Here is a 23,310-nt window from a genome sequence, read left to right as displayed (position 1 = left end):
ACAAATGGGAGCAAGATTTTAACTTCTCTTATTAGGAAAAAGTAAAGGACGGGAACAAACAAGTTGTCTCTTATCTGTCCTTTTCCCATTGGTTAAGTCTGGAGATAGAATCATGAATGAGTAAAACCTCATTCCCACAGATTTTAAGATGCCAGTCTGTTTTTAAAGACATTTCAAGATTAAGAAAGCACAAGGGAGGCTGGCTGACCAGGGTCCAGGATGGAAGAGTGAAAGAAAACATGCTCTTCAAGAATACTGTTGGAAGGAAACAGACAAAAAGCAAAACTACTCTTTGAAACTGCTCAATCTGAAAGCAGAGGTACTCTCTGTAAAGCAGAACACATCCGTATCTTCCTATCTGCTCTCAGGCACATGAACCGTATTGTAAACCTCAAGATATAGATAAATACTGAGCCAAGTTAAGTTTAACAGTGTCCAGTCAACTTAGCATATCAGTTCAGTTTTCTGAGCTGTAAAATGTTAAGATCCATCTCATAAGACTGGTATGGCACCAAAGGCTAGGTACAAAAGTTCCATGAAAAATGCAGATGATGTAATCAGCCTTAGTTGCTGTGTCTCTCTTGGTCATTTTCATCAGTGATCTCGGATGCTCCCATGCCACAGCCCATTCTGGATCGCCTTCTCTCCTTCTTTCCTACACTTGCAGTACCAATCTTCAGGAACCAGTTCAAATCTAACTATTTCTCGGAGCCGATCCTAGGTTCCTGAAACCTACAGGACTTTCTGTGCCATGTGTCCAGCTCTCTGTGCACACCTACTGCCCCGCAGCCTTGGTTACTCATCTGTTCTACCAACCTAACTGTGCCACGTCAGCCTCCTGAACACCTGGTGTGTGTACCTCTTTGAATCCCCACACCGCCATGAACTTGACAAGGAGTCAACATTTGTTGATTGACAGAAGCCCTGACTAAACACGAACAATATTTAATTTAAAAACAATTTACATCTTAGAACATCTCACATCCCTTCCCTCCTTGGTCTCCTACAGCTAATGGCAAAACAAGACGGATCAAGACTAAGATTTCAGAACCAAGAATCAATTTAATTTTATAGTACCAAAACATGGAAACCCCCCAAATTCAACACAGCAACTGTTACGTTTGCAAATGAGAAGGGTCAGCTGTAAAAATATAGCCCCTGGAATAATGGTCACAGGGCAAACTGCAGGAACATCTCCCCGGGACCTCTACTGCTGATATAGTCAGGAAGTCAGGGCCAGTGGTGCCCTCGGCCAGTGGCCCTCCTCTTCCTAACCCCTACTTTCTCCGTGTCAGACTACATCTTGAAAAACTGTTCCCATCCAATAAAATGCACGACTTTTATCTTACTGTTTTTATAATTCAAAGGCATACATAACTGTCAATAAGAACTTTTGACTGGATCAGGCTAAATGGAATTCCATTCCACTCTGAAACAACAGAATTCAGGAAAACCAACTTGATCAACGTAACTTCATGTCCTAAACATTTTATTTCTGCGTTGGCTTTACAAAATATTGAAAACAGACTTCACAGTCCCATTCCTACCTCCTCAAAAGCCTCAGGCACTGGGCAACCACATGGGAGGATGAACAGGAACCCACTGCTCAGGGCCAGTTGGCTATGAAGTTTGGCTCAATCAGGCTACGATGCCAACGTGATGCCTGGAGATGCCTCACCGGGACGAGGCGGGCCTGGAGCAGCAGAACCTCTGAGCTACGCTGCCAAATAGGGAAACTGTCTCTCCCCATTCAGAAATCAGGGTGTTAAGTGCTAAGAAAAAAGATGAAGTTCATACAGCAAGTGACTGATGCTGAATTTTTTTTTAACTTTTTTAAGTATACAGATATAAATGAGGAAAAAAGCAAACAATGGTGTAAAAGGTGCTTTTAAAATTCTGTGGATGACTGGGAAAATAGAAACACATACTGCATTTTAGATGCCATGAGGGAATGATTATTCATTATTCTGTAACAATAATGGTATTCTGTCTATATGAAAAGAATATTTGTATTCTTAGGTGATCCATGCCAAAAATTTAGAGGTGAGGTGTCATGATATGTGAAACTTTCTTTCAAATCGTTCAGGAAAATAGAAGGTATGTGAGTGTGTTTGTGATGTGTTGTGTGGATGTGCTAGCCACAGAAAAAGGGTGAGAGGAGGTGAGCAGAGACTAAGGCTTGGAAACCAAGGCACAATAAAAAGGGGAAAAAAAATCACTATCTCATCTAGACAAAGTTCATTTCTACAAACAATAAGCTAACATGCTCTGACAGCCTGTCACAACAGAAAATCAACACTGCCCTTAGAAGCCAGAGAGAGAAAAGGAGAGAAGGAAGCACACAGGGTCCCAGCTATGTGCACTGGGGCTCCATGTTGTTTTTATTTTCTCTTTGGTTATTATATTGAGATATAATTCACATACCATATAATTCACCCATTTAAAAAAATATATTTTATTTATTTATTTGCAAGAGAGAGAGTGCGAGTGAGAGAGTGAGCACAAGCAGGAGGAGGGAGAAGCAGGCTCCCTGCTGAGCAAGGAAGGAGCCCAATGCAAGACTCGATCCCAAGACTCCAGGATCATGACCTGAGCTGAAGGCAGATGCTTAACCAACTATGCCACCCAGACATCCTTCTTTTCATGTTCTTATTGGATATGGTTATATCTTCTTCTGAGACATGTCTACTTAAATCCATTGCCCAGTTTTTAATTGGGTTTATGTCTTTTTATTATTGGGTTGCAAGAATTTCCGATATAGTCTGGATACCAGTTCCTTATCAGATATATGACTTGCAGAAAATGATTTAAATCACAAAGTTTTAAATTTTGATGTGCTCCAATTTGTCTTTTCTTTTGTTAGGCACTTTTTAATTTAACACTCAAAATAGTCGTGAGGAGTAGGAATTATTGAACTCATTCTACAAATGAAGAAAATGAAACTCAAAGTTAGGCAAATGACCCAAGGTCTCACACAGGGCTGCTACATATGGTCTTACCCTGCACACTGCAAACCGCTGAAAGGCAGCAGTTTGGCCATTTGTTGGGGCTCTGATTTGGACTCAGATCATCTCACCAGCCAGAGTTCAGGTACTATGAGTATTATACTGTAATATGGTTTGTTTTTAAAGAAAATCCTTGGTTTTTATACATGGAACATCCTAAAGATGTTGCCATTCCTTAAGGGCTTTGGAATTCATCATTGGAACCAAGAGGTTGCCAAAGTGGCAGATTTAAGGAACACACTTGATTATGGTGTGGGGAGACTCTAGTTTATGAAGAAGCCAAAAGTTCAGGGCATCAAGACTGGACAATGAGGTAAGTTAAATTAAGCTGGCTTACACCATAATGAATTTAAATACACCACTATACATACCAATCAAGATAAAGTATGAGAAATACTATTTTATGGCTCAAAATAGATCTATATCTCTAAAGAATACAACAAAAAATGTCCCCAGCCATGACAACCCAGACAGGATAGACACCAGAACAGTTAGAAAATGTATAAAAAGTAATCATCTTGATATATTTTAAAACATTTTGACATAAAAACTGGCCATCGTTTTACTTCTTGGTCATACCAGCTATATTTGAAACAAAACCATCAGATTATTAGAGCTTAAAAGGACTTCACATATGGTTCAATCACTTTAATTTAAAGGGGGAAGTTGATACACAAAATTTTCAAGTTATTCACACAAGTACTCAGGAGAACATGAGCAGATCAAGAACTAAAATTTTAGGATGCAGTTTCCATGTTCTATTTCTCAATATCTGATGTTTTAACTCTGCTTTTAGCATTTATGATTCTCTTCTCTCTCCCATACACCTCTAAGTGGATTATACCATCCAAGACTGCTCTTTGGAAGGGTGGAGACTCTGCCCAAACTTCATTGTTTATCCTCCAATTGGATCCTTCCCCAACACCAACTTATCTAAACATCTCAAATCCATGTAGATAACTCTGAAAGCAAATAAAAGGGATTCATTTTATGAAGTGAGTTCTGACGGGATACTGCCAAGCCTTATTTCAAAAACCAGGCTCTCATTTCCAATCTAAGAATTAAATGGCTTTCTGCCTGTTGTTTCTGCCTTTCCTCTGCAATTAGGGGAGAAGGCCAAGGCTGTGTCTCCAGGGATTGCTTCTTAAGGAAAAATCAAGGCAGGATACAGTCTAAGGATGGGCCAGTGCAGGTTGGAAGTGGGCGAGCACAGGCTGTGGGAAAAGTGAACTGGATTCATGAGCAGGCTAGGTCAGTCCCCACAGTGATTTCTCTCCATTGGAAACAGGTCTAAGTGCTGACACGGGGGTTTCCCACAGCTTCTACTGGCCTCCAAAGGCATATTTGTCATCAGAGGCTCTTGATGAAGCTGTACATAAATATCTGACTGTTGTTAAATACAAAACAAAACAAAAAAAATATTCCACAGGAACCAAATCAAAACCATCTGTGAGGGGGAGAGGCCAAAAACTCAGTGTAAGTGCAAAAGGCCCAGCAGAAACACTTGTTAATTGTGTTATTTACTTTGCTGAATAGTGAATTGTCATGCCAATGAAGTCATATCACATGACTAAAAATAATGTTTTTCATATGACTTTCCTGCTATGAGAGAAATGGGCACTTTATTTTCTAGAATTCTGAAATCTGTAGTAGATGAGTCAGAACCTGAGTTTTAATTCAGAATCAACCCTTTGGCTCTCAGCCTTCTTTATTTCTGCCAGCCTGTTCATGATTTTACATCTTATGCTATTATTGACATTAAACTTTATTTTTAAACGATCATTTGTTAATTTCTGATTCTGCAGGAAAAAAGTTCTGCTTAGCAAATGCTGGACAAAGATGCAAATTCTATTAATGAAGTGCTTTAACTGCAATCTTGCAATCATAGCTGCATGACACAGCCATCAAATATGAATGATATAGTCAAGGCGTGGGAGGAAAACCTAGAGTCATGGAATGTGCAAACCTTCGAAAATGAGAATGAAGCATTTCAGGGGAATTGGATTATGAAATTTTGTTATTTGAATTTCTCAGGGATATAGCTTGCTTTATTACCTCTCTTATGTACCAGTCTTTTCTCTCTACTTACATGGGGTTTGACATTATTTGGCATTTCCCACAGCACAATGTTGAACCCACAGTTGGAACTAACTCAGTACATGTGAACAGGTACTTGATGAAAAATAACCCTAAGAAGGTAAGTCACAGCAAATTTTATGGAAAGATGGCTAAGTCATTTGCATGTCTGATTTATACTGAGCCTTTCTTTCTTCAACAAATTCAGCAGTTTTAAAAGCATTTGATCAGCACTTCAACAACTTCATGACTTGGACATCTTGTGCTTCATCAACTTTAAGGCCATTTCCTTTTGTTCCAACTGGGATAAATAGACAGAGATGAACAAGAGAGAACTCGGGTCAATCTCCAAGTATCCAAACCCATTCCCAAAAAGGCTCTTGAAAGTAAAGATCAGAACTTCATGCAAAACACCTTATTCGGATGGCAACATTTTAAGAGGGCAAAAGCTGGGGGTGGGAGGCTCTCCTCCATGGGGCCTTCTAATACCTCATGAGTAGAATATAACCATAATTTGGCAGCTAGATGGGCTATAGACTAGGGACATGGGTCTCTGTCTAAGACCCCTTCTTTAGGAAACACAACATTTGTAATAACATTTATGAGGGAGCATTTTTAAAATTTTAAGCTACAACTCAAGACAAAATTAATCTACCATTCCTCATTTAAATACTTTTTATTGCATCCTAGCTCTATAGCTTCTCCTCACTGTACTCAATGAAACAGGATAATTTCTTTACCTGCTAAGTCCATCTACCAGTCTTCCTCTTTTTCTCCAAACTCTATCATCATGCTATCTCTAATACCATTCAGTCATTTCCATTCATTTATTCCATTACCTCAAAATCACCATTACCCCAAATAAATTAATCTTTGTAAGTCTGGTCTATCCACCCTTCCCTTCCCTCCTTAACCACACTTCCAGTCCCCACTCTGCACCTTGTATTTCAACCCCTTCTCCCACAGAAACCAACTTGGTGATTTGTCTGTTAATCTTAATCTCAACAGCAATGTGATTACACTAGTAACCTAGACTAAAATAATGGCAATCATCTGGGGTTATCTGATGATGGAAGAAAGGTGGGTGCAAAAGATTGGGTTGCACTAGTCAATCTTCCTAGATCTAGGTGATTCTGTCTTCCAATCCATTATTCCTGTGCTTCTTTCTATGAAAAGGGATTTGTAGTTTCTAGTAGGATCAGCTTTGCATTCTTCCTTTATAAAGGGTCTATATTTGGGGAGATAGACCACAGGTGTTAAAGATAGGGGATTGTTTAAAAGCATCAAAACTTTTCATTTTTTTAATGAAAAAAGAGTTATCTTGCTGTAACATGGATGAGCCTTGAAACCATCATGCTAAGTTAAAGACAGCAGACACAAAAGACCACAAATCATTTGACTTCATTTACATGACATGTCCACAAATAGGCAAATCCATGGAAACAGAAAGTACAGTCGTGGTTGCCAGGCCTGGAAGGAAGGGGGGAAATAAGCAGTGGCTGTTTAATGAGTATGGAGTTTCTTCTTGGGTGATGAAAATGTTCTAAACTCAGTAGTAAGGGTAGCACAACAACTCTGTGAATACACTAAAAACCACTGAATTGTATGCTTTAGAAGGGTAAATTTCATGGTATATGAATTGCAACTCAATGAAGTTGTTATTAAAAAAAACAACAACACCTTATCTGATTTCAAATAAGCCTGGCTCTACTACATTCTCATGATTCTGAGTAACACACTAAAGACTCTTGGCCTCTAAGACCTTTATTCAGCCCTCCCCTATTTCCCTCCCAATTTTTATTTTTAAAGACAGTCTACTCATCCTTTAAAACTAACTGGTGATGGATGTTAACTAGACTTGTTGTGGTGATCAGTTTGGAATACCTATAAATATCAAATCATTACACACTGAACACCTAATACTAATATATAATGTAATATGTCAATTATAGCTCAATAAAAATTAAATTAGAAATTAATTAAATTTTAAAATTTAGCTGGAATACTTGTTCCCTTCTGTGTGAAGCTTTCTTTGACATCCCTACTCCCCAAGGCAGAAGTAACTGCTCTCTGAGCACTTAATATATATAAATGACTAAAATATTTTTGATGATATTAGAATGTACTATTTACATCTGTTTCTCCTATGTTTCTCATATTAGACTATGAGTACATCTCATTGACTTCTGTTTTCAGTTACTACACAGTGACTTGCTATCAAATTTTTTTAAAGCTGTTCAATAATTCCAGTTATAAAAAAAGAGTATTTGTACAAATACACATTTCATAAAAATATATAAAATGATACAGATGCATATAATTATCTGGTTGAATCTTCTGCATTTTCAAAGTTGAGGCATAAAAAGAGCCCAAGATCATGAAACGAGATGGGATCGAGAGGGAGACAAACCATAAGAGACTCTTAATCTCACTAAACAAACTGAGGGTTGCTTGGGGGAGGGGGAGTGTGGAGAGGGTGGTTGGGTTATAGACATTGGGAAGGGTATGTGATATGGTAAGTGCTATGAAGCATGTAAACCTGGCGATTCACAAACCTGTACCCCTGGGGCAAATAATACCTTATACATTAATAAAAATAATTTAAAAAAAAAGAGTCCAAGAGGAAAATTGGGCATTCTTGGTTACATTGTTAAAATAAGTAAATCAGGACCTTTCTATATGGAAAGAAGAATTTTGTATTTTTATTACTCAACATCTGTTATTCCATGAGGAATCAAATATGTGAATCAAAATGGTATCTTCACACAGCTATATATTTTTTTGAAATATATTTATTTACATATACGTGCATATTTTTCATAGTAATGTAAAATAATGTAGGTAGGACAAGGAATTTTACTGTTATGAGGTCTTTTACTGAGAATTATCTTAAAACACAGCCCTATTTAAATGAAATACATAAAATCGTTAACAACCAACATAAAAAGAAATAATCGATATTAATAAAGTAATAGTAGGGGACTTTAACAACCCCACTTACATTGATGGACAGATCATCCAAACAGAAAATCAACAAGGAAACAGTGGCTTTGAATGACATATTGGACCAGATGGATTTAACAGACATATTCAGAACATTCAATCCTGAACAGCAGAATACACATTCTTTCCAAGTGCACACACAACATTCTCCAAAACAGATCACATATTAGGCTACAAAACAAATCTCAACAAATTCAAAAAAATCAAAGTCATACCATGGATCTTTTCTAACCACAATGCTATGAAACTAGAAATCAACCACAAGAAAAAAATCTGGCAAGAGCACAAACACATAGAGGTTAAATAACATGTTACTAAACAATGAATGGGTCAACCAAGAAATGAAAGAAGAAATTGAAAATTACATGGAAAAAAATAACATATACATTGAATCTTGGAATACTGAAAAATAAAATTATTTAAAAAAAAGAAAATTACATGGAAACAAATAAAAATGAAGACACATGTCCAAAATCTTTGGGATACAGCCAAAGTAGCTCTAAGAGGGAAGTTTATAGCAATACAGGACTACATCAGGAAGCAAGAAAAATCTCAAACAACCTAACCTTACCCATAAAGGAGCTAGAAAAAAGAAAAAACAAAACCCAAAACCAGCAAAAGGAAGGAAATAATAAAGATTAGAGCAGAAATAAGTGAAAAAGCAGCTTAAAAAATTTAGAACAGATCAATGAAAACAGGCTGGTTCTTTGAAAAGATCAACAAAATGGATAAATTTCTAGTTAGACTGATTAAGAAAAATAAAGAGAAAAACTCATGTAAACAAAATCACTAATGAAAGAGAAGAAACCACCACCAACACCACAGAAATCTAAACACTTGTAACAGAATATTATGAAAACTTATATGTCAACAAATTGGACAACTTAGAAGAAATGGAAAAATTCTGAGAAACATGATATTCTAAAAATGAAGCAGGAAGAAATAGAAAATTTGAACAGACTGCCAGCAAAGAAATTGAATCAGTAATAATAATAATAATAAAAAACTCCCAACAAACAGAAGTCCAGAATTCATAGGTGAATTCTACCAAACATTTAAAGAGGTATTAATAATTATTTTCAAACTATTCTAAAAAATATAAGAGGAGTAAAACTTTAAAATTCGCTCTATGAGGCCAGTATCATCCTGATATCAAAACAAGATAAAAAGGCCACAAAAATGGAAACTACAGACAAATATCTCTCATGTATATAGAGATATTTCTCTATATCTCCATATAGAGAGGCAAAATTCTCAACAAAATACGAGCAAACAGAATCCAGCAATATATTTTAAAAAATCATACAACATTCCTAAGTAGGATTTATTCCTGGGATGCAAGCGTAGTTCAATAGTCACAAAGCAATCAATGTGACACATCACATCAGTAAGAGAAAGGATAAAAACCAGATGCAAAAAAAGCATTTGATGAAGTACATCCATTTATGATTTAAAAACAACAACAACAACAACAAAACCCTCTACAGAGTAGGTCTGGAGGAAACATATCTCAACAAAACAAAGACCTTATGGTAAAAGCTCACAGCCAACATCATACTCAATGGTAAAAAACCAAGAGCTTTTCCCCTAAGGTCACAGGACAAGGATGTCCACTCTTACCACTTTTATTCAATACAGTACTATAAGTCCTAGCCAAAGCAATTAGACAACATAAAGAAATCAAAGGCATCCAAATTGGTGAGGAAGAAGTAAAACTCTATTTGCAGATGACATGATACTCTGTATAGAAAACCCAAAAGATTTAAAAAAACTACTAGAACTGATAAATGAATTCAGTAAAGTCTATAGGATACAAAATCAATGTACAGAAATCTGTTGCCTTCATATACACTAATAATCAAACAGCAGAAAGAGAAATTAAGAAAACAATCCCATTTACAATGGCATCAACAAAATTAAATATCTAGGAATAAACTTAACCAAGGAGGTGAAAGACCTGTACTCAAAAAGCTATAAAGCATGGATAAAAGAAATTCAAGATGATGCAAAGAAATGGAAAGACATTCCACGCTCATGAGTTGGAAGAAAAAGTATCGTTAAAATGTCTATACTACCCAAAGCAATTTACAGATTTAGGGCAATCCCTATCAAAATACCAACAGCATTTTTCACAAAACTAAAACAAACAATCCTAAATTTATTTTTAAAAGATTTTATTTATTTATTTGAGAGAGAGAGGGCGCAAGTGGGGGGAGGGGGAGAAGGAAAGAGAATTGCAGGCAAACTCTGTGCTGAGTGCAGAGTCCAATGCCGGGATTGATCCCATTACCCTGAAGTCTTGACCTGAGTGAAAATCAAGAGTTAGAAGCGTAACCAAGTGAGCCACCCAAACAATCCTTTTGGAACCACAAAAGACCCAAAATAACCAAACCAACCTTGAAAAAGCAATGCAAAACTGAAGATACCACAATTCCATACTTCAAGTTACATTACAAACTGGTAGCAATTAAAACTGTATGGTACTAGCATAAAAACAGATGCACAGATCATTGGAATAGAATAGAAAACCCAGAAATAAACCCACTATATGGTCAATTAGGAGGAATGAATATACAATGGAAAAATATCTCTTCAACAAATGGTGTTGGGAAAACTGGACAGCAACATGAAAAAGAATGGAACTGGATCATTTTCTTTCACTATACACAAGAATAAACTCAAAATGGATTACAGACCTAAGTGAGACCTGAAATCATAAAAATCCTTCAAGAGAGCCCAGATAGGAATCTCTCCAACATGGGAAGTAGCAATTCTTTTCTAGATATATCTTTTGAGGCAAGGGAAATAAAAGCAAAAATAAACTATTGGGACTATGTCAAAATAAAAAGCTTCTGCCCAGTGAAGGAAACAATCTACAAAACTAAGGAAATGATCTACAAATAGGAAAAGATATTTACAAATGGCATATCCAGTAAAAAGTTACTATCTAAAATGTATAAAGACCTAATACAAGTTAATATCCAAAAAACAAATAATCCAATTTAAAAATGGGCTGAAGACATGAACAGATAAATTTCTCCCAAAGAAGACATCCAGACAGCCAACAGTTACATGAAAAGATGCTCAATGTCACTCATCATCAGGGAAATGCCAATCAAACCACAATGAGATATTACCTCACAACTGTCAGAATGACAAAAACAAAACATAAGAAACAGCAAGTATTGGGGAGGATATGGAGAAAAAGGAACTTTTGTGCATTGCTGATGGGAATGCAAACTGGTGCAGCCACTATGGAAAACATTATGGAGGTTCCTCAAAAAATTAAAAATAGAACTACCCTACAATCCATTAATCACACTACTGGGTATTTATACCACCACCCCACCCCCCAAATAAAACCACTAATTGAAAGGGATACATGCACCCTTTTGGTTATTGCATCATTATTCACAACAACCAAACTACAAGAACAGCCAGAGTATCCACTGATACATGAATGGATAAAGAAGATGTGGCATATAATACAGTGGAGTACGATTCAGCCATAAAAAAGAATGAAATCTTGCCATTTGCAACAACATGCATATAGCTAGCGAGTATAATGGTAAGTGAAGTAAGTCAGAAAAAGGTAAATATCATGATTTCAGTCTTATGTGGAATTTAAGAAACGAAACAAAAACAAAGAAAAAAAAAGAGAGAAACCAAGAAACAGACTCTTTACTATAGAATACTGATGGTTACCAGAGAGGAGGCATGGGGGAAATGGGGTTGAGGTAGGAAGAGCACACTTATTATGATGGAAAATAAGATGAAATAAAAAAGCAAAAAAAGGGGTCTATTGAGCGGCTGTCTTTGGTTCGGGTCATGATCTCAGGGTCCTGGGGTCGAGCCCCACATCTGGCTCCCTGCTCGCAGAGACCCTGCTTCTCCCTCTCCCTCTGCCTGCCGCTCTGCCTACTTGTGCTCTCTCTCTGTCAAATAAATAAATACAAATATTTTTTTTAAAAAGCAAAAAAAATTTTTTTAAACTAAAAAGGAAAACCACAACCCTATTTATTTATTTAATTATTATTATTTTTAAAATTTACTTATTTGACAGAGAGTGGAAGAGCACAAGCAGGCAGTGCAGCAGAGGGAGGAGAAGCAAGCTCCCCACTGAGCAGGGAGCTCGATCCCAGGACTTTGGGATCATGACCAGAGGTGAAGACAGTTGCCTAACTAACTGAGCCACCCAGGTAGCCCCCCCCCCCCCGCCGCCCTTCACAGCCCTATATAAAGCTTTTTAAGAAAATAAATGATCCTTCTCTAATATAAGGATCACAAATTCTAACACCTGAAAGGGTCATTAACTCAAGAGCTTCTTTTAAATGGAGAATATCACCTAAAAAAAACTTTGGGCAAAAAAACAACAAGTGTGTGTCTCCAAAAAGGAAACCAGGTGATAAGGAACAAGTGTAGAAGATTTACTTTACACGCGGAATATTTTTTATATCTTTAAATTTCATATAAAGTACATTATTTATCTATAAAATTTGCATCCTGGCTCCAGCTAACCATCACTATTAAGAAATGCAGGCCTGGGCTCGCCAGATCTGATTTTTCAAAGAAGTTAGAAATGGGAAAATTCAGATTTTTATGTAAAACTTGTAAGTTTTTTTTTTTAAGAGTTATTTATTTGACAGACAGGGATCACAAGTAGACAGAGAGGCAGGCGGAGAGACAGGGAAGCAGGCTCCATGCTGAGCAGAGAGCCCTACGTGGGGCTCGATCCCAGGACCCTGGGATCATGACCTGAGCTGAAGGCAGAGGCTTAACCCACGAAGCCACTCAGGTGCCCCCAAAACTCGTAAGTTTTAAATGTTGACTTTATTCAGAACTCAGAACACAGGGGAGGGCCAAACAAAACACACCTGCAGGCCATATCTGGCTCACAGGCCAACCAGTCTACCATCTCTAATCAAAAATTTGATGTGTGGGGGCGCCTGGGTGGCTCAGTAGGTTAAAGCCTCTGCCTTCAGCTCAGGTCGTGATCTCAGGGTCCTGGAATCGAGCCCCGCATCGGGCTCTCTGCTCAGCAGGGAGCCTGCTTCCTCCTCCTCTCTCTGCCTGCCTCTCTGCCTACTTGTGATCTCTGTCTGTTAAATAAATAAGTAAATCTTTAAAAAAAAATTTGATGTGTGGCTTATGATTCCAACAACAATAAATATAACTGAATGGAGGAAAATTTCAAACAGAAAACTCCGACTTATGGATGAAACCATGTTCCCTCCTGCTCCACCATCTATTTAGTCACTGTTAGTCTCTTAAACTTCCCCTTTTCTTCCTGGGTCTTTGAAAAGGCTATTAATGTTTGACCAGCTAAAATGCAAAGCAAGTCAGATCTCACCCAGAATCTGCCCATTATTCTAGCATCTAGCTCTGTTTTAAAGAGTGAAATTTGGAGTCACTTTCAAGTTGCAATTCATCTAGCCAACAAAAGAGAAGTATATGGGGCGCCTGGGTGGCTCAGTGGGTTAAGCCGCTGCCTTCGGCTCAGGTCATGATCTCAGGGTCCTGGGATCGAGGCCCGCATCGGGCTCTCTGCTCAGCAGGGAGTCTGCTTCCCTCTCTCTCTCTCTGCCTGCCTCTCAGTCTACTTGTGATTTCTCTCTGTCAAATAAATAAATAAAATCTTAAAAAAAAAAAAAAGAGAAGTATATGAATTATAGATACTGTTCATCTTCTGAAACTGAAGCTAAGAGACTATGTGGGCCTTACTATTGGTTATAAGTGGAGTACTACACATCCATTAAATGCCCAGAGGACACCAAGGCAAGTTAAAGAAGAACTGGTTATAGCTTTTTTTTTTTTTAAATGTCTATTTATTTAAATAATCTTTACCCCATGTGGGGCTTGAACTCATGACCCCCAGATCAAGAGTTGCATCTTCTGAGTCAGCCGGGTACCCCAGAACTGATTTCAGTTTTATTTATTTATTTTTTCTTTTATTTTCTTTTCTTTTTTTTTTAAGATTTTATTTATTTATTTGACAGACAGAGATCACAAGTGGGCAGAGAGGCAGGCAGAGAGAGAGGAAGGAAACAGGCAGAGAGAGAGGAGGAAGCAGGCTCCCCGCCGAGCAGAGAGCCCGATGCAGGACTCGATCCCATGATCCTGAGATCACAACCTGAGCTGAAGGCAGAGGCTTAACCCACCCAGGCACCTCATAATTTCAGTTTTAAATGTAGTACTAGAGATGTACTATCTTGCCTCTCTGGTGTGCCTGAAACTCTCCCCTCAATCTGCTAAAAGTTTCAAAGGATTTGACTCTGGTAGATTCAATTTTCTTTACTTAGTGCTACTAGCTCCAATCTTCCAAACAGCAGCCTTAGTTTGCCACCAGCTAGTCCAGTATCCAGACTGAATGTCTACTCAATGACCACTGGAACCTGCCCCAGTGGTAAAGACAGGGGTAGGAATGGTGTAGTCATCAATAAATAGGACAATAGGACTAATGGCATCTTTGCAAATGTTCCACTCCTGTGGGACACAGGCGCTCAAGGTTTTCTTTATGCAGCTTGTGGAAATGATAAGACAGGCCACATTTCTCCTAAGAACTTCTTCATGGAAATTAAGATCTGCAATATATTCTAATTGACAAGCAAAGCATAACTCTCTCAGGTTGTGACTGGGGAAGCCATTTTATAGTAGAGTTCAGTGACCTAAGATGTATCCAATTATCAAATAAAAGCCAGGAATATTTCCTCTGAAGAACATGGCCAGAGCCAGTCTCCCCTATCTGACATTCTGATGTGTGGACATCAGAAACAACTCTCCCATGGCCACAGGCACACTGTTTTTCAGACAGGACCAGAGGTGCTTGAAAATCCATAACCCATATTCCCTTTAATTATGTGCACTGGGCACCTGCTATACAAGAATCTGCACACATCAACATACAGTGACTGCAGAAGGTTCCTTCTTTTCTGATAATTAGCAGACTTATTCAGCAATGTTTGTCAAATCATAATTCACTGCTTCCTTACTATGCCATAAATCTGAGTATCAAGTAGGTTTCAAACACACCAGTCCTCAGTACAAAAAGCTTGTTTTATTCTTACCTCAGCAGCTTGGGTCTCTTGGTGCAGCAAAGTGAGGCCTGTCAAGTCTTCTAAGAAGGAATGTGAGGAATTAAACACCTTCGCTAGGAAATTAAATCCTTCTCGTTCATATTGATCAAGAACCTGTAAAACATTTATATTTGTTAAAAGGGGCTGCAGGCTTTAAAAGTATATTACAAGATTTTCACTTCTATAAGCACTTGTCAAAAATGAAACTAAAACTAGAATTAAACATGGGGATAATAATGCACTCTGGAGGGCAAAAACTGGGAGGGCTTAGTATTTATCACTTTCCCTTCTTAGAAACAATGACAATATCCTTTTCCAATTTATAAGACAATTTTAGTCAAATAAGTTTTATGCAAATTCACTAAAAATTCTGTAAAGGCTGGGTTTCCTACTTCTAAAGTTCACCTATTAGGAGGGAAAAAAAAAAAAGGGCCAGAAAAGAGCCAAGAAAAAAATTAAAAAGGATAAAGACAAACAGACAAATGGATGGGAAATGTGATCTGCTGGCTAGGCATACATCTTTTTAAAAAACAATAGTTCAAAACATAAAGATAAATTTCACTAGGCATGTTACAAAAGAGGATATCCAAATGGCCAATAAACATATGAAAAGTTGATCAACATTACAAGTGATTAGGGAAATGTAAACTAAAACCATAATGTAATCTTACTTTATAAACACCAAAATGGCTAAAGTAAAAAAGAAGATTTCAAGTACTGGTAAGAATGTAGAACTGGGATTCTCATGGGAGTGCAAAATGAGAAAGCCATTTTAAGCAGAGAGAGTCAACTATCATATGGTTTCACTTATTTGTGGAGCATAACAAATATCATGGAGGACAAGGGGTGTTAGAGAAGAGAAGGGAGTTGGGGGAAATTGGAAGGGGAGGTGAACCATGAGAGACTATGGACTCTGAAAAACAATCTGAGGGGTTTGAAGTGGCAGGGGGTGGGAGGTTGGGGTACCAGGTGGTGGGTATTACAGAGGGCACAGATTGCATGGAGCACTGGGTGTGGTGAAAAAAATACTGTTTTTCTGAAAATAAATAAATTAATTTAATTTAAAAAAATAAATGTATATTTAAAATACAAAAAGAAAAAAGAAAGCCATTTTAGAGGCTTAAGACTTATATGCCTTGTGATCAAGCAGTTATACTCCTAATATATATATACCCTGCAAAAAAGGGTATGTGGTTATGTATCAGAAGACCCAAACAAAGTGTCCACAGCAGCACTATTCATGGTAGTCCAAACTAGATACTATTCAAGTGTGCATCAATAGTAGAATGAATGAACAAAAGGGTATATTCATGCAATAGAATACTACTTAGCAATGAAAGCACACTGTATCTACTTGCAACAATATAGATAATTCTCATAAACATAATGTTAAACGAAAAAGAGAGAAGCAATATTTAATGCACAATTACATTTTTATATATAAAATTTTAAAAAAGAACAGGCAAAATGAATCTAAGTTAGGCGAGTGGTTACCCATGGAGGGACTGTAACTGGAAGGGGCACAAGGGAGGTCCTGGATACTGATAACATTTGTTTCTTTATCTCGGTGTTGGTATACTTTGTGAAAAGCCATCAAGCACTTTTTTGTATATATGTTATCCCCTGGTAAAAAGATTTAAAGCCTGCGTCTTGACAGGAGAACAATACAAGAATGTCTCAGTTCTCAGAAGCAAAGAAAATAATGATTATTGTATTTAAGAATTCAAAGATCACAGGAATTATGAGTGTTTGGAAACAGTAAACCAGAGTGTCTCAAAAATTCTCTCAGAACTCAGAAGAAATAGATGAATGTCTCAAAAGCAGACATGAAGATAAATCCAAGAAATCAATTACACATGAATAGAAAGGCTGGAGAAGCAGTAACAAAAGAAAACAATTCTTAAAACTTCTCCATAAAAGAGATGAGAATGTATAAATGCTTTGATGCAATAATTCCACTTCAAAGACTTTTCATACAGATACAGTTGTCCATGGGTAAAAGAAGTTGACATGTAATGATGCTCACTAAAACAATCTTTGCAGCAACAAAAGATTAGAAGCCACTACTCTTTAACAGGGAGCTGGTTGACAAAATTATGGTGTATTTATAATTAAGGGCATAAGTTAGATCCATTAAAAGAATGAGATAGCTCTACAGTATTTATACAAACTTGTTTCCAAGACATACAGGTATATTAAAAGCAACATCCAGACCATGTGTTTGGTAGTAATCTCTTAAAAATAAAGATGGAGGAATAAGGAAAAAGAAAGGGAAATGCAGCTGCGTGTATGCTTGTTCCTGCATATAATAAGATCTCTGGAAGTATGCATACACACGACTGGCATCAAGTAGTTGGCTCTGCAAATTCTTCTATACTACCTGAATTTTTAAAATCGTGTGCATATATTACTTATTTAAATAATATTAAAGTCTCTCTTTTTTCCCTTTAGTGCTGGAGAAAGGTCCCAGCAGAGGAGGAGGAAAAAGAGTCCTAAAGCCCTGATGAAGCTAGAGCTGAGCTGGGGGGCAGCCCTCCCCTTCAGCCATGGGAAACAAAACAGCAGTTGTGATGTTAGGAGAGCAGGGAACTGGGGGCTGACAAGTTCTGGGGTCTGACAGCAGGCAGCAAGGTCATCGGCTGCCAGAGAAGGGGGTGGGTGGACCATGGCAATAATGGTCTGGGACAGCTGTGTGGGGAATGTGAGAAAGGAAGTGGAGGACCCTGCTCAGGACAGATAATATATGTTTTGGGAGAAATGTGGTTAAGGACCATGTAAGCGTGGGCACTGATAGGATAAAGGCAACAGGGAGGTCAAAGAAATCAAGGGGCTGCTGAGTACCAGTGAAGGGAGCCAAGGGAGGTAAGGTAAGACCTGCAGACTGGAGGGAAGAGATACACGGGGTATCATGGAGGAGCAAAGGGTGATCAGTATGCCTCAAGGTCACACAGCAAAGCCTTTGGCTGATGAGCCCCAGTAAATTAATCTGACAACCCAATGCCTGGATAAAAAGGCACTTAGTAACTGAATCCCTCAGTAATAAAGAGATTCCTTACAAACAAGAATTTTATCTTAGGAAAATTATGCATGAAAATTAATGATCTTTTTCAAAATGATAAATACTTTGTGCTTGGCGATCATTTATTTCTGAACTATTAAGCTCACTAATTAGCTAGTTTGTGCCACGTTTTCAATAAGGTGAAAGAAGAAACAGGTTTGAAAAAATGGATTAAAAATTTTTTAAAAATTAGAATTCCAGGTCCACTTTGTTGGACCTTAATTAATCTTTCAGATTTCAAGTCCATGTTTCCACAGATAATTTTGCAGTGCTACAAATCTGAATAGCAGAAAAACCAACAGCAAGAGCAGTAGGAATAAAAGCCTTCCCCCATAATCAAGATGTACAGAAAGTTTAATGCTGAACACTATTCATAGCTCTGGCTTCAAAAATATGTGGAAAAACTTAATCCTCCAGGGGCATATTTAATCATGCAAGGGTTTTCTAGTATTCCCTTTATGTGCTGGGAAGTTAATCTGTGTTACAAGTATAAGCAGCTTATAAAAGGTACAAAGATATTTTCCCCTACAGTTTGACCTTCTTAAAAAGGAAAATGTGTTTTAAATTACCCCCCAGCCTCAAAAAGATACCATCACAATGAATATGAGCACTGCTACAATGTGTCAGTCTGCAAACACACTGAACCTCCTAAGTAATTATATAATACATGGTCCTGAGAAATGTGCACATTACATTTTGACAGGTTATTAAGTACTCTAAAGGTACTGGGAAGTTTGCTAAGTAGAGAAATAATGACTTTTAATTCAAAGATATGGATCCTTTCCTGATGAACATGATTTTCCTTACTTCACTGTTCTCTTAGGCTAGGTGAGCTTTACTCGTGTCACATGCGTACTGCTGGACAAAGACTGTAGAATCTCTTTTTAAGACACGGTTTTAGGAGTATCCATTCTCTTGCTGAGATTCTTTGAGTACTCTTTATTAGATCAAACCCATAGCCCCCAGCTAGGCATTTCAGTCCCTCCAGAAGCCTCCAACTTTGGACAACTCTCTGGAGAATGCCTTTCATAGGGCCTAACATCTGACCTTGCATAACATGCAATGATTTACACTTCATGAGAAGCAGAAGAGATTCATGGTTTGCAACTCTGGTCTATTCTTAAACAAGGATACAAGGAACTGAGTACTCAACAACAAAAAAATAGCTTTTGTGTTTTCTACTTTCAGCTTATCTATTTTCATGCAGTGTCTGCAAATCTCTTATTTTAAGTCTCTGTTGTTTAGAAATTGTATTCACTTACTCTAAATTATTTAAAAAATAAACATGTGTCATGATTTCTAATATTCTCAGGGAAAGCTAGCCCAATATCCCAGATAGAGTAATGAAAGTACGGCTGGTAGACACTAGGACCTTTAATTCCCGTTCTACATAGGAGAATCCACAAAAGAAGGGTCAAAATACTCCCATCTGATGGACAGTCACCCAATAGTCTGCAGAGGCTTTGCTCCAAGGATGGCAAGCCCTGTTTTGTTGCTAAGGGAGCCATTCCAGCATGGAAAAGCCTCACTTTGGATAATGAGCTGGAAGCATCACTAATAAAACCAGGAAACACCCTGATCAACCGGTTTCTGTCTTTTGGTGTCTGCGATTTCTCTCATCATAATAAAAAGGAATCAAAGAGGAGGAAAAAAGGCTCTGATTTCAGCAGCTCTTACAACTACTGTCCCACCTTCACTGCTCCCAGCTCTTGTTTCCTCTTGGTGCTAACCACTGATGGTGACCTGTCTTCCCCATCAAATAAGATCTTTCACTTCCAGCAAGATTCAACTCAAGTACCAGTTCCCACAGCAAGTCCTGCCTGATTAATTCCACTCCCTGTGATCTTTTCTTCCCTCTTATATTCTGACCCCACTCTCCAGGGCACACTAAGTTGCCAAATGAATTGAAGGAAATGCTCACAGTATCCCTGGTAATCGAGAGTTGCTGGCGTTTCCAACTATCAACCACATGTTTGGTAACTTTGTTTCAGTTTCCATATATCTTAGTGATACAAAGCTGATAATGGAATAGAAAACAGCTTCATATGGAAACATATAGCTATAAATCTAATTAAATCTGTTGCTGTTAACTCACTCTATTGGACATAGGCAGGATTTATCAGACCAAACTTGAAAAAAAAAAGAGAGTTCGAGACATGAAATGGTATTACTGGCATGCCAAAAATATAGAACAAGTATCTTGTTCTTTCCCTAAAGTCACTGTATAGTGTACCATCTTAGGCATCCAAATGCAAAATTTGGGCACAACTATAATTTAGAGGATGTGGAAGAGTTCAAGCCAAAACACCAAATAGTATCAACATCAAGATAACAGACTATGGAACAAAGGTACCAACACTTTAGTATTTTAATTAAACTTCTTATGGTATAATACACAACTGCATTTTAAAAAATCAAATACTGTATCTTAGTTTTTTCATGTACCAAAATCACAATTCTGCTTGAGTCAACTGGCAATGGAAAACAAACTATAACTGGGCATTAACCCACAACTGGGAGCAACTTGGCACATGGAGCAAGACACTTCACCTTTTTGAGCCTGTTTGCTCATCTCTAAAATGGGGAGGCAACTCCACGCCTATTTCCCTACCTACTGAGATACAAAAAGAATTTCATGACTTCAATCACTGACAAAGAATGGTTTATAAAGGGAAGTAAAAATACTAAGCATTTATTACTTTAAAAATATTATTGCCGGGACGCCTGGGTGGCTCAGTTGGTTGAGCAGCTGCCTTCGGCTCAGGTCATGATCCCAGCGTCCTGGGATGGAGTCCCACATCGGGCTCCTTGCTCAGCAGGGAGCCTGCTTCTCCCTCTGCCTCTGCCTGCCGTTCTGCCTGCCTGTGCTCGCTCTCTCCTTCTCTCTCTCTGATGAATAGATAAAATCTTAAAAATATATATATTATTGCCAAGGGGTGCCTGAATGGCTCAGTGAGTTAAACATCTCCCTTAGGCTCAGGTCTTGATCCCAGGGCCCTGAGATCGAGTCCCACATCGGGGCTCTCTGCTCAGCAGAGAGCCTGCTTCTCCCTCTCCCCCTGTCTGCTGCTCTGCCCACTTGTGTGCTCACTCTCTCTCTGTTACATAAATACAATCTTTAAAAAATATATTATTGCCAAATAGGGTTTGATAAATACAGAAAACACACGACAAGAAGACATATAATGGTGTCAGTGATAATAGGAGAGCAAGGATCTCTGCAAACTCTCTCCTCTGTAAGAGAAAACAGAACAGTGACAAAGTCTGGGGAGTATTTATTCAGAAAACATCTGAACCTCTGTAAAAACAATGGGCTTTGAGGTTTTCAACATGCTCCATTCCCACCCCTTCCCCTTTCTAGCTCAAATGTAGCCCTGAACACTAACAGGACACAGTCACAGTGGAAACCAGCCTGGCAGCCACTGGAGGGGGTAGACTGGGACTGAAGTTCCTTTAAAGCTCCATTTTCAGAAAAATTCCACCTGTTGGTGATTCCCAGGGAAACCCTGCTTGCATGTTCCTTGCATTTGACCTGACTCAGAACTCACCCAGTGTGAAAGCCTTTCTCCCAGGGCTAGCTGTCAACAAGTATCAGGGACAACTGTTTAACATCATGATCTCCTGAGATGGTAGATAATAGTTGCTGCAACAATGTGCTAACCAAAGAGTGTAAACAAAAGTCTGGGACTACCATTAAGAGACACTGAAAAGTTCCAACATACTCTTGAGAATCTAGAAGACTGCATAGGCACAAGGTGATATGTATGCCCAAAGCTGTGCACATGCTCAGGAAAGATCTGAGAAAGTCCTAAGCTCTCACTTCTAGTTGAGTATCTGTGCAAGCAGGAGGTGAAAGGTAAGGCAGAGTTCTTAAATGCCTGGCTCAGCACCGAAGGCACTCCCCAATATACACACAGAGCACCTCAGCAAAGACTGTGATTTATTGGTTCCAGGAAATTCAGAAAATCTGTTTAATCATTAGATGGCAACCAAGCTAACCAAGCAGAAACTTCATGGTGACACAAGACAAAGAACACCAGCTTAATGAAAGTAGTTCAGCAAAGTCACTAAATAACAAACGAACAAACAAACAAACAATAGCTAAGAGCAAAAATAAACCATGGGCAGGGGAGAGAATCTGATTTCCAGATTTAGCACAATATATTACGTGACACATCCAGTTCTCAACAGAAGTTACTAGATAGGGGCACCTGGGTGGCTCAGTAGGTTAAAGCCTCTGCCTTTGGCTCAGGTCATGATCTCAGGGTCCTGGGATCGAGCCCCACATCGGGCTCTCTCCTCAGCAGTGATCTTGCTTCCCCCTCTCTCTGCCTGCCTCTCTGCCTACTTGTGATCTCTCTCTCTCTCTCTCTCTCTCTCTCTGTCAAATAAATAAATAAATAATCTTTAAGAAAAAAAAAAAAAGAAGTTACTGGATATGCAAAGAAACCAGAAAATATGTCCCATATACAGAAACAAAACAAAAATGGTCAACAGAAACCATTCCTAAGGAATGGTTAGGTTACTCTTGATTTCAGCTGAGGTCATGATCTTGGGGTTGTGGGATCAGACCCTATGCTGGGTTTTGTGCTGAGTGGAATCTACTAAACAAAGACTTTAAAACAGCTATAGCTATTTTAAGTAAATTTGAAGAACTGAAAGAAACCATGTCTAAGTACCTAAAAAAAAAAAAAAAGTATGAAAGTATGAAAATGATGCTTGGCCAAAATAGGGCCTCAATAAAGAGAAATAATATAGAGGATCAAAAGAGAAATTCTGGAGTTAAAAAATACAACAACTGAAAAATTCACTAGAGAGACTGAAACCAGTTTTGGGCATGCTGAAGAAAGAATCAGTTAATCTGAAGACAGATCAACTGAAAATATCCAGTCTGTGGGCGCATTTGGTTGGCTCAGTTGGTTACTCTTGATTTCAGCTGAGGTCATGATCTTGGGGTTGTGGGATCAGACCCTATGCTGGGTTTTGTGCTGGGTGGAATCTACTTAAGAGTCTCTCTCTCCTTCTCCCTCTGCCATCTGCATGCATGATCTCTCTTTCTCTCTCTCTCTCAAAAAAAAAAAAAAAAAAAAAAAAA

General features: G+C 38.2%; 1 protein-coding gene across 3 annotated transcripts in view; it reads right to left on the bottom strand.

Annotated features, from left to right (window-relative positions):
- ATG7 (autophagy related 7) overlaps positions 1 to 23,310 on the bottom strand; it is a 258,133-nt gene that overhangs the window by 119,091 nt on the left and 115,732 nt on the right. For all 3 annotated transcript variants that reach the window (XM_059390338.1, XM_059390340.1, XM_059390339.1), the window contains one exon: positions 15,149 to 15,271. In XM_059390338.1, the coding sequence (XP_059246321.1) occupies positions 15,149 to 15,271 (123 nt within the window). The remainder of the gene's footprint in view (positions 1 to 15,148; positions 15,272 to 23,310) is intronic.

The sequence above is a fragment of the Mustela nigripes genome, chromosome 2 (assembly GCF_022355385.1).
Source record: "Mustela nigripes isolate SB6536 chromosome 2, MUSNIG.SB6536, whole genome shotgun sequence".
In the NCBI taxonomy this organism is placed as follows: Eukaryota; Metazoa; Chordata; class Mammalia; order Carnivora; family Mustelidae; genus Mustela; species Mustela nigripes.
The sequence above is the reverse complement of the archived record's forward strand: the minus strand, read 5'-3'. Positions and strand labels throughout refer to the sequence as shown.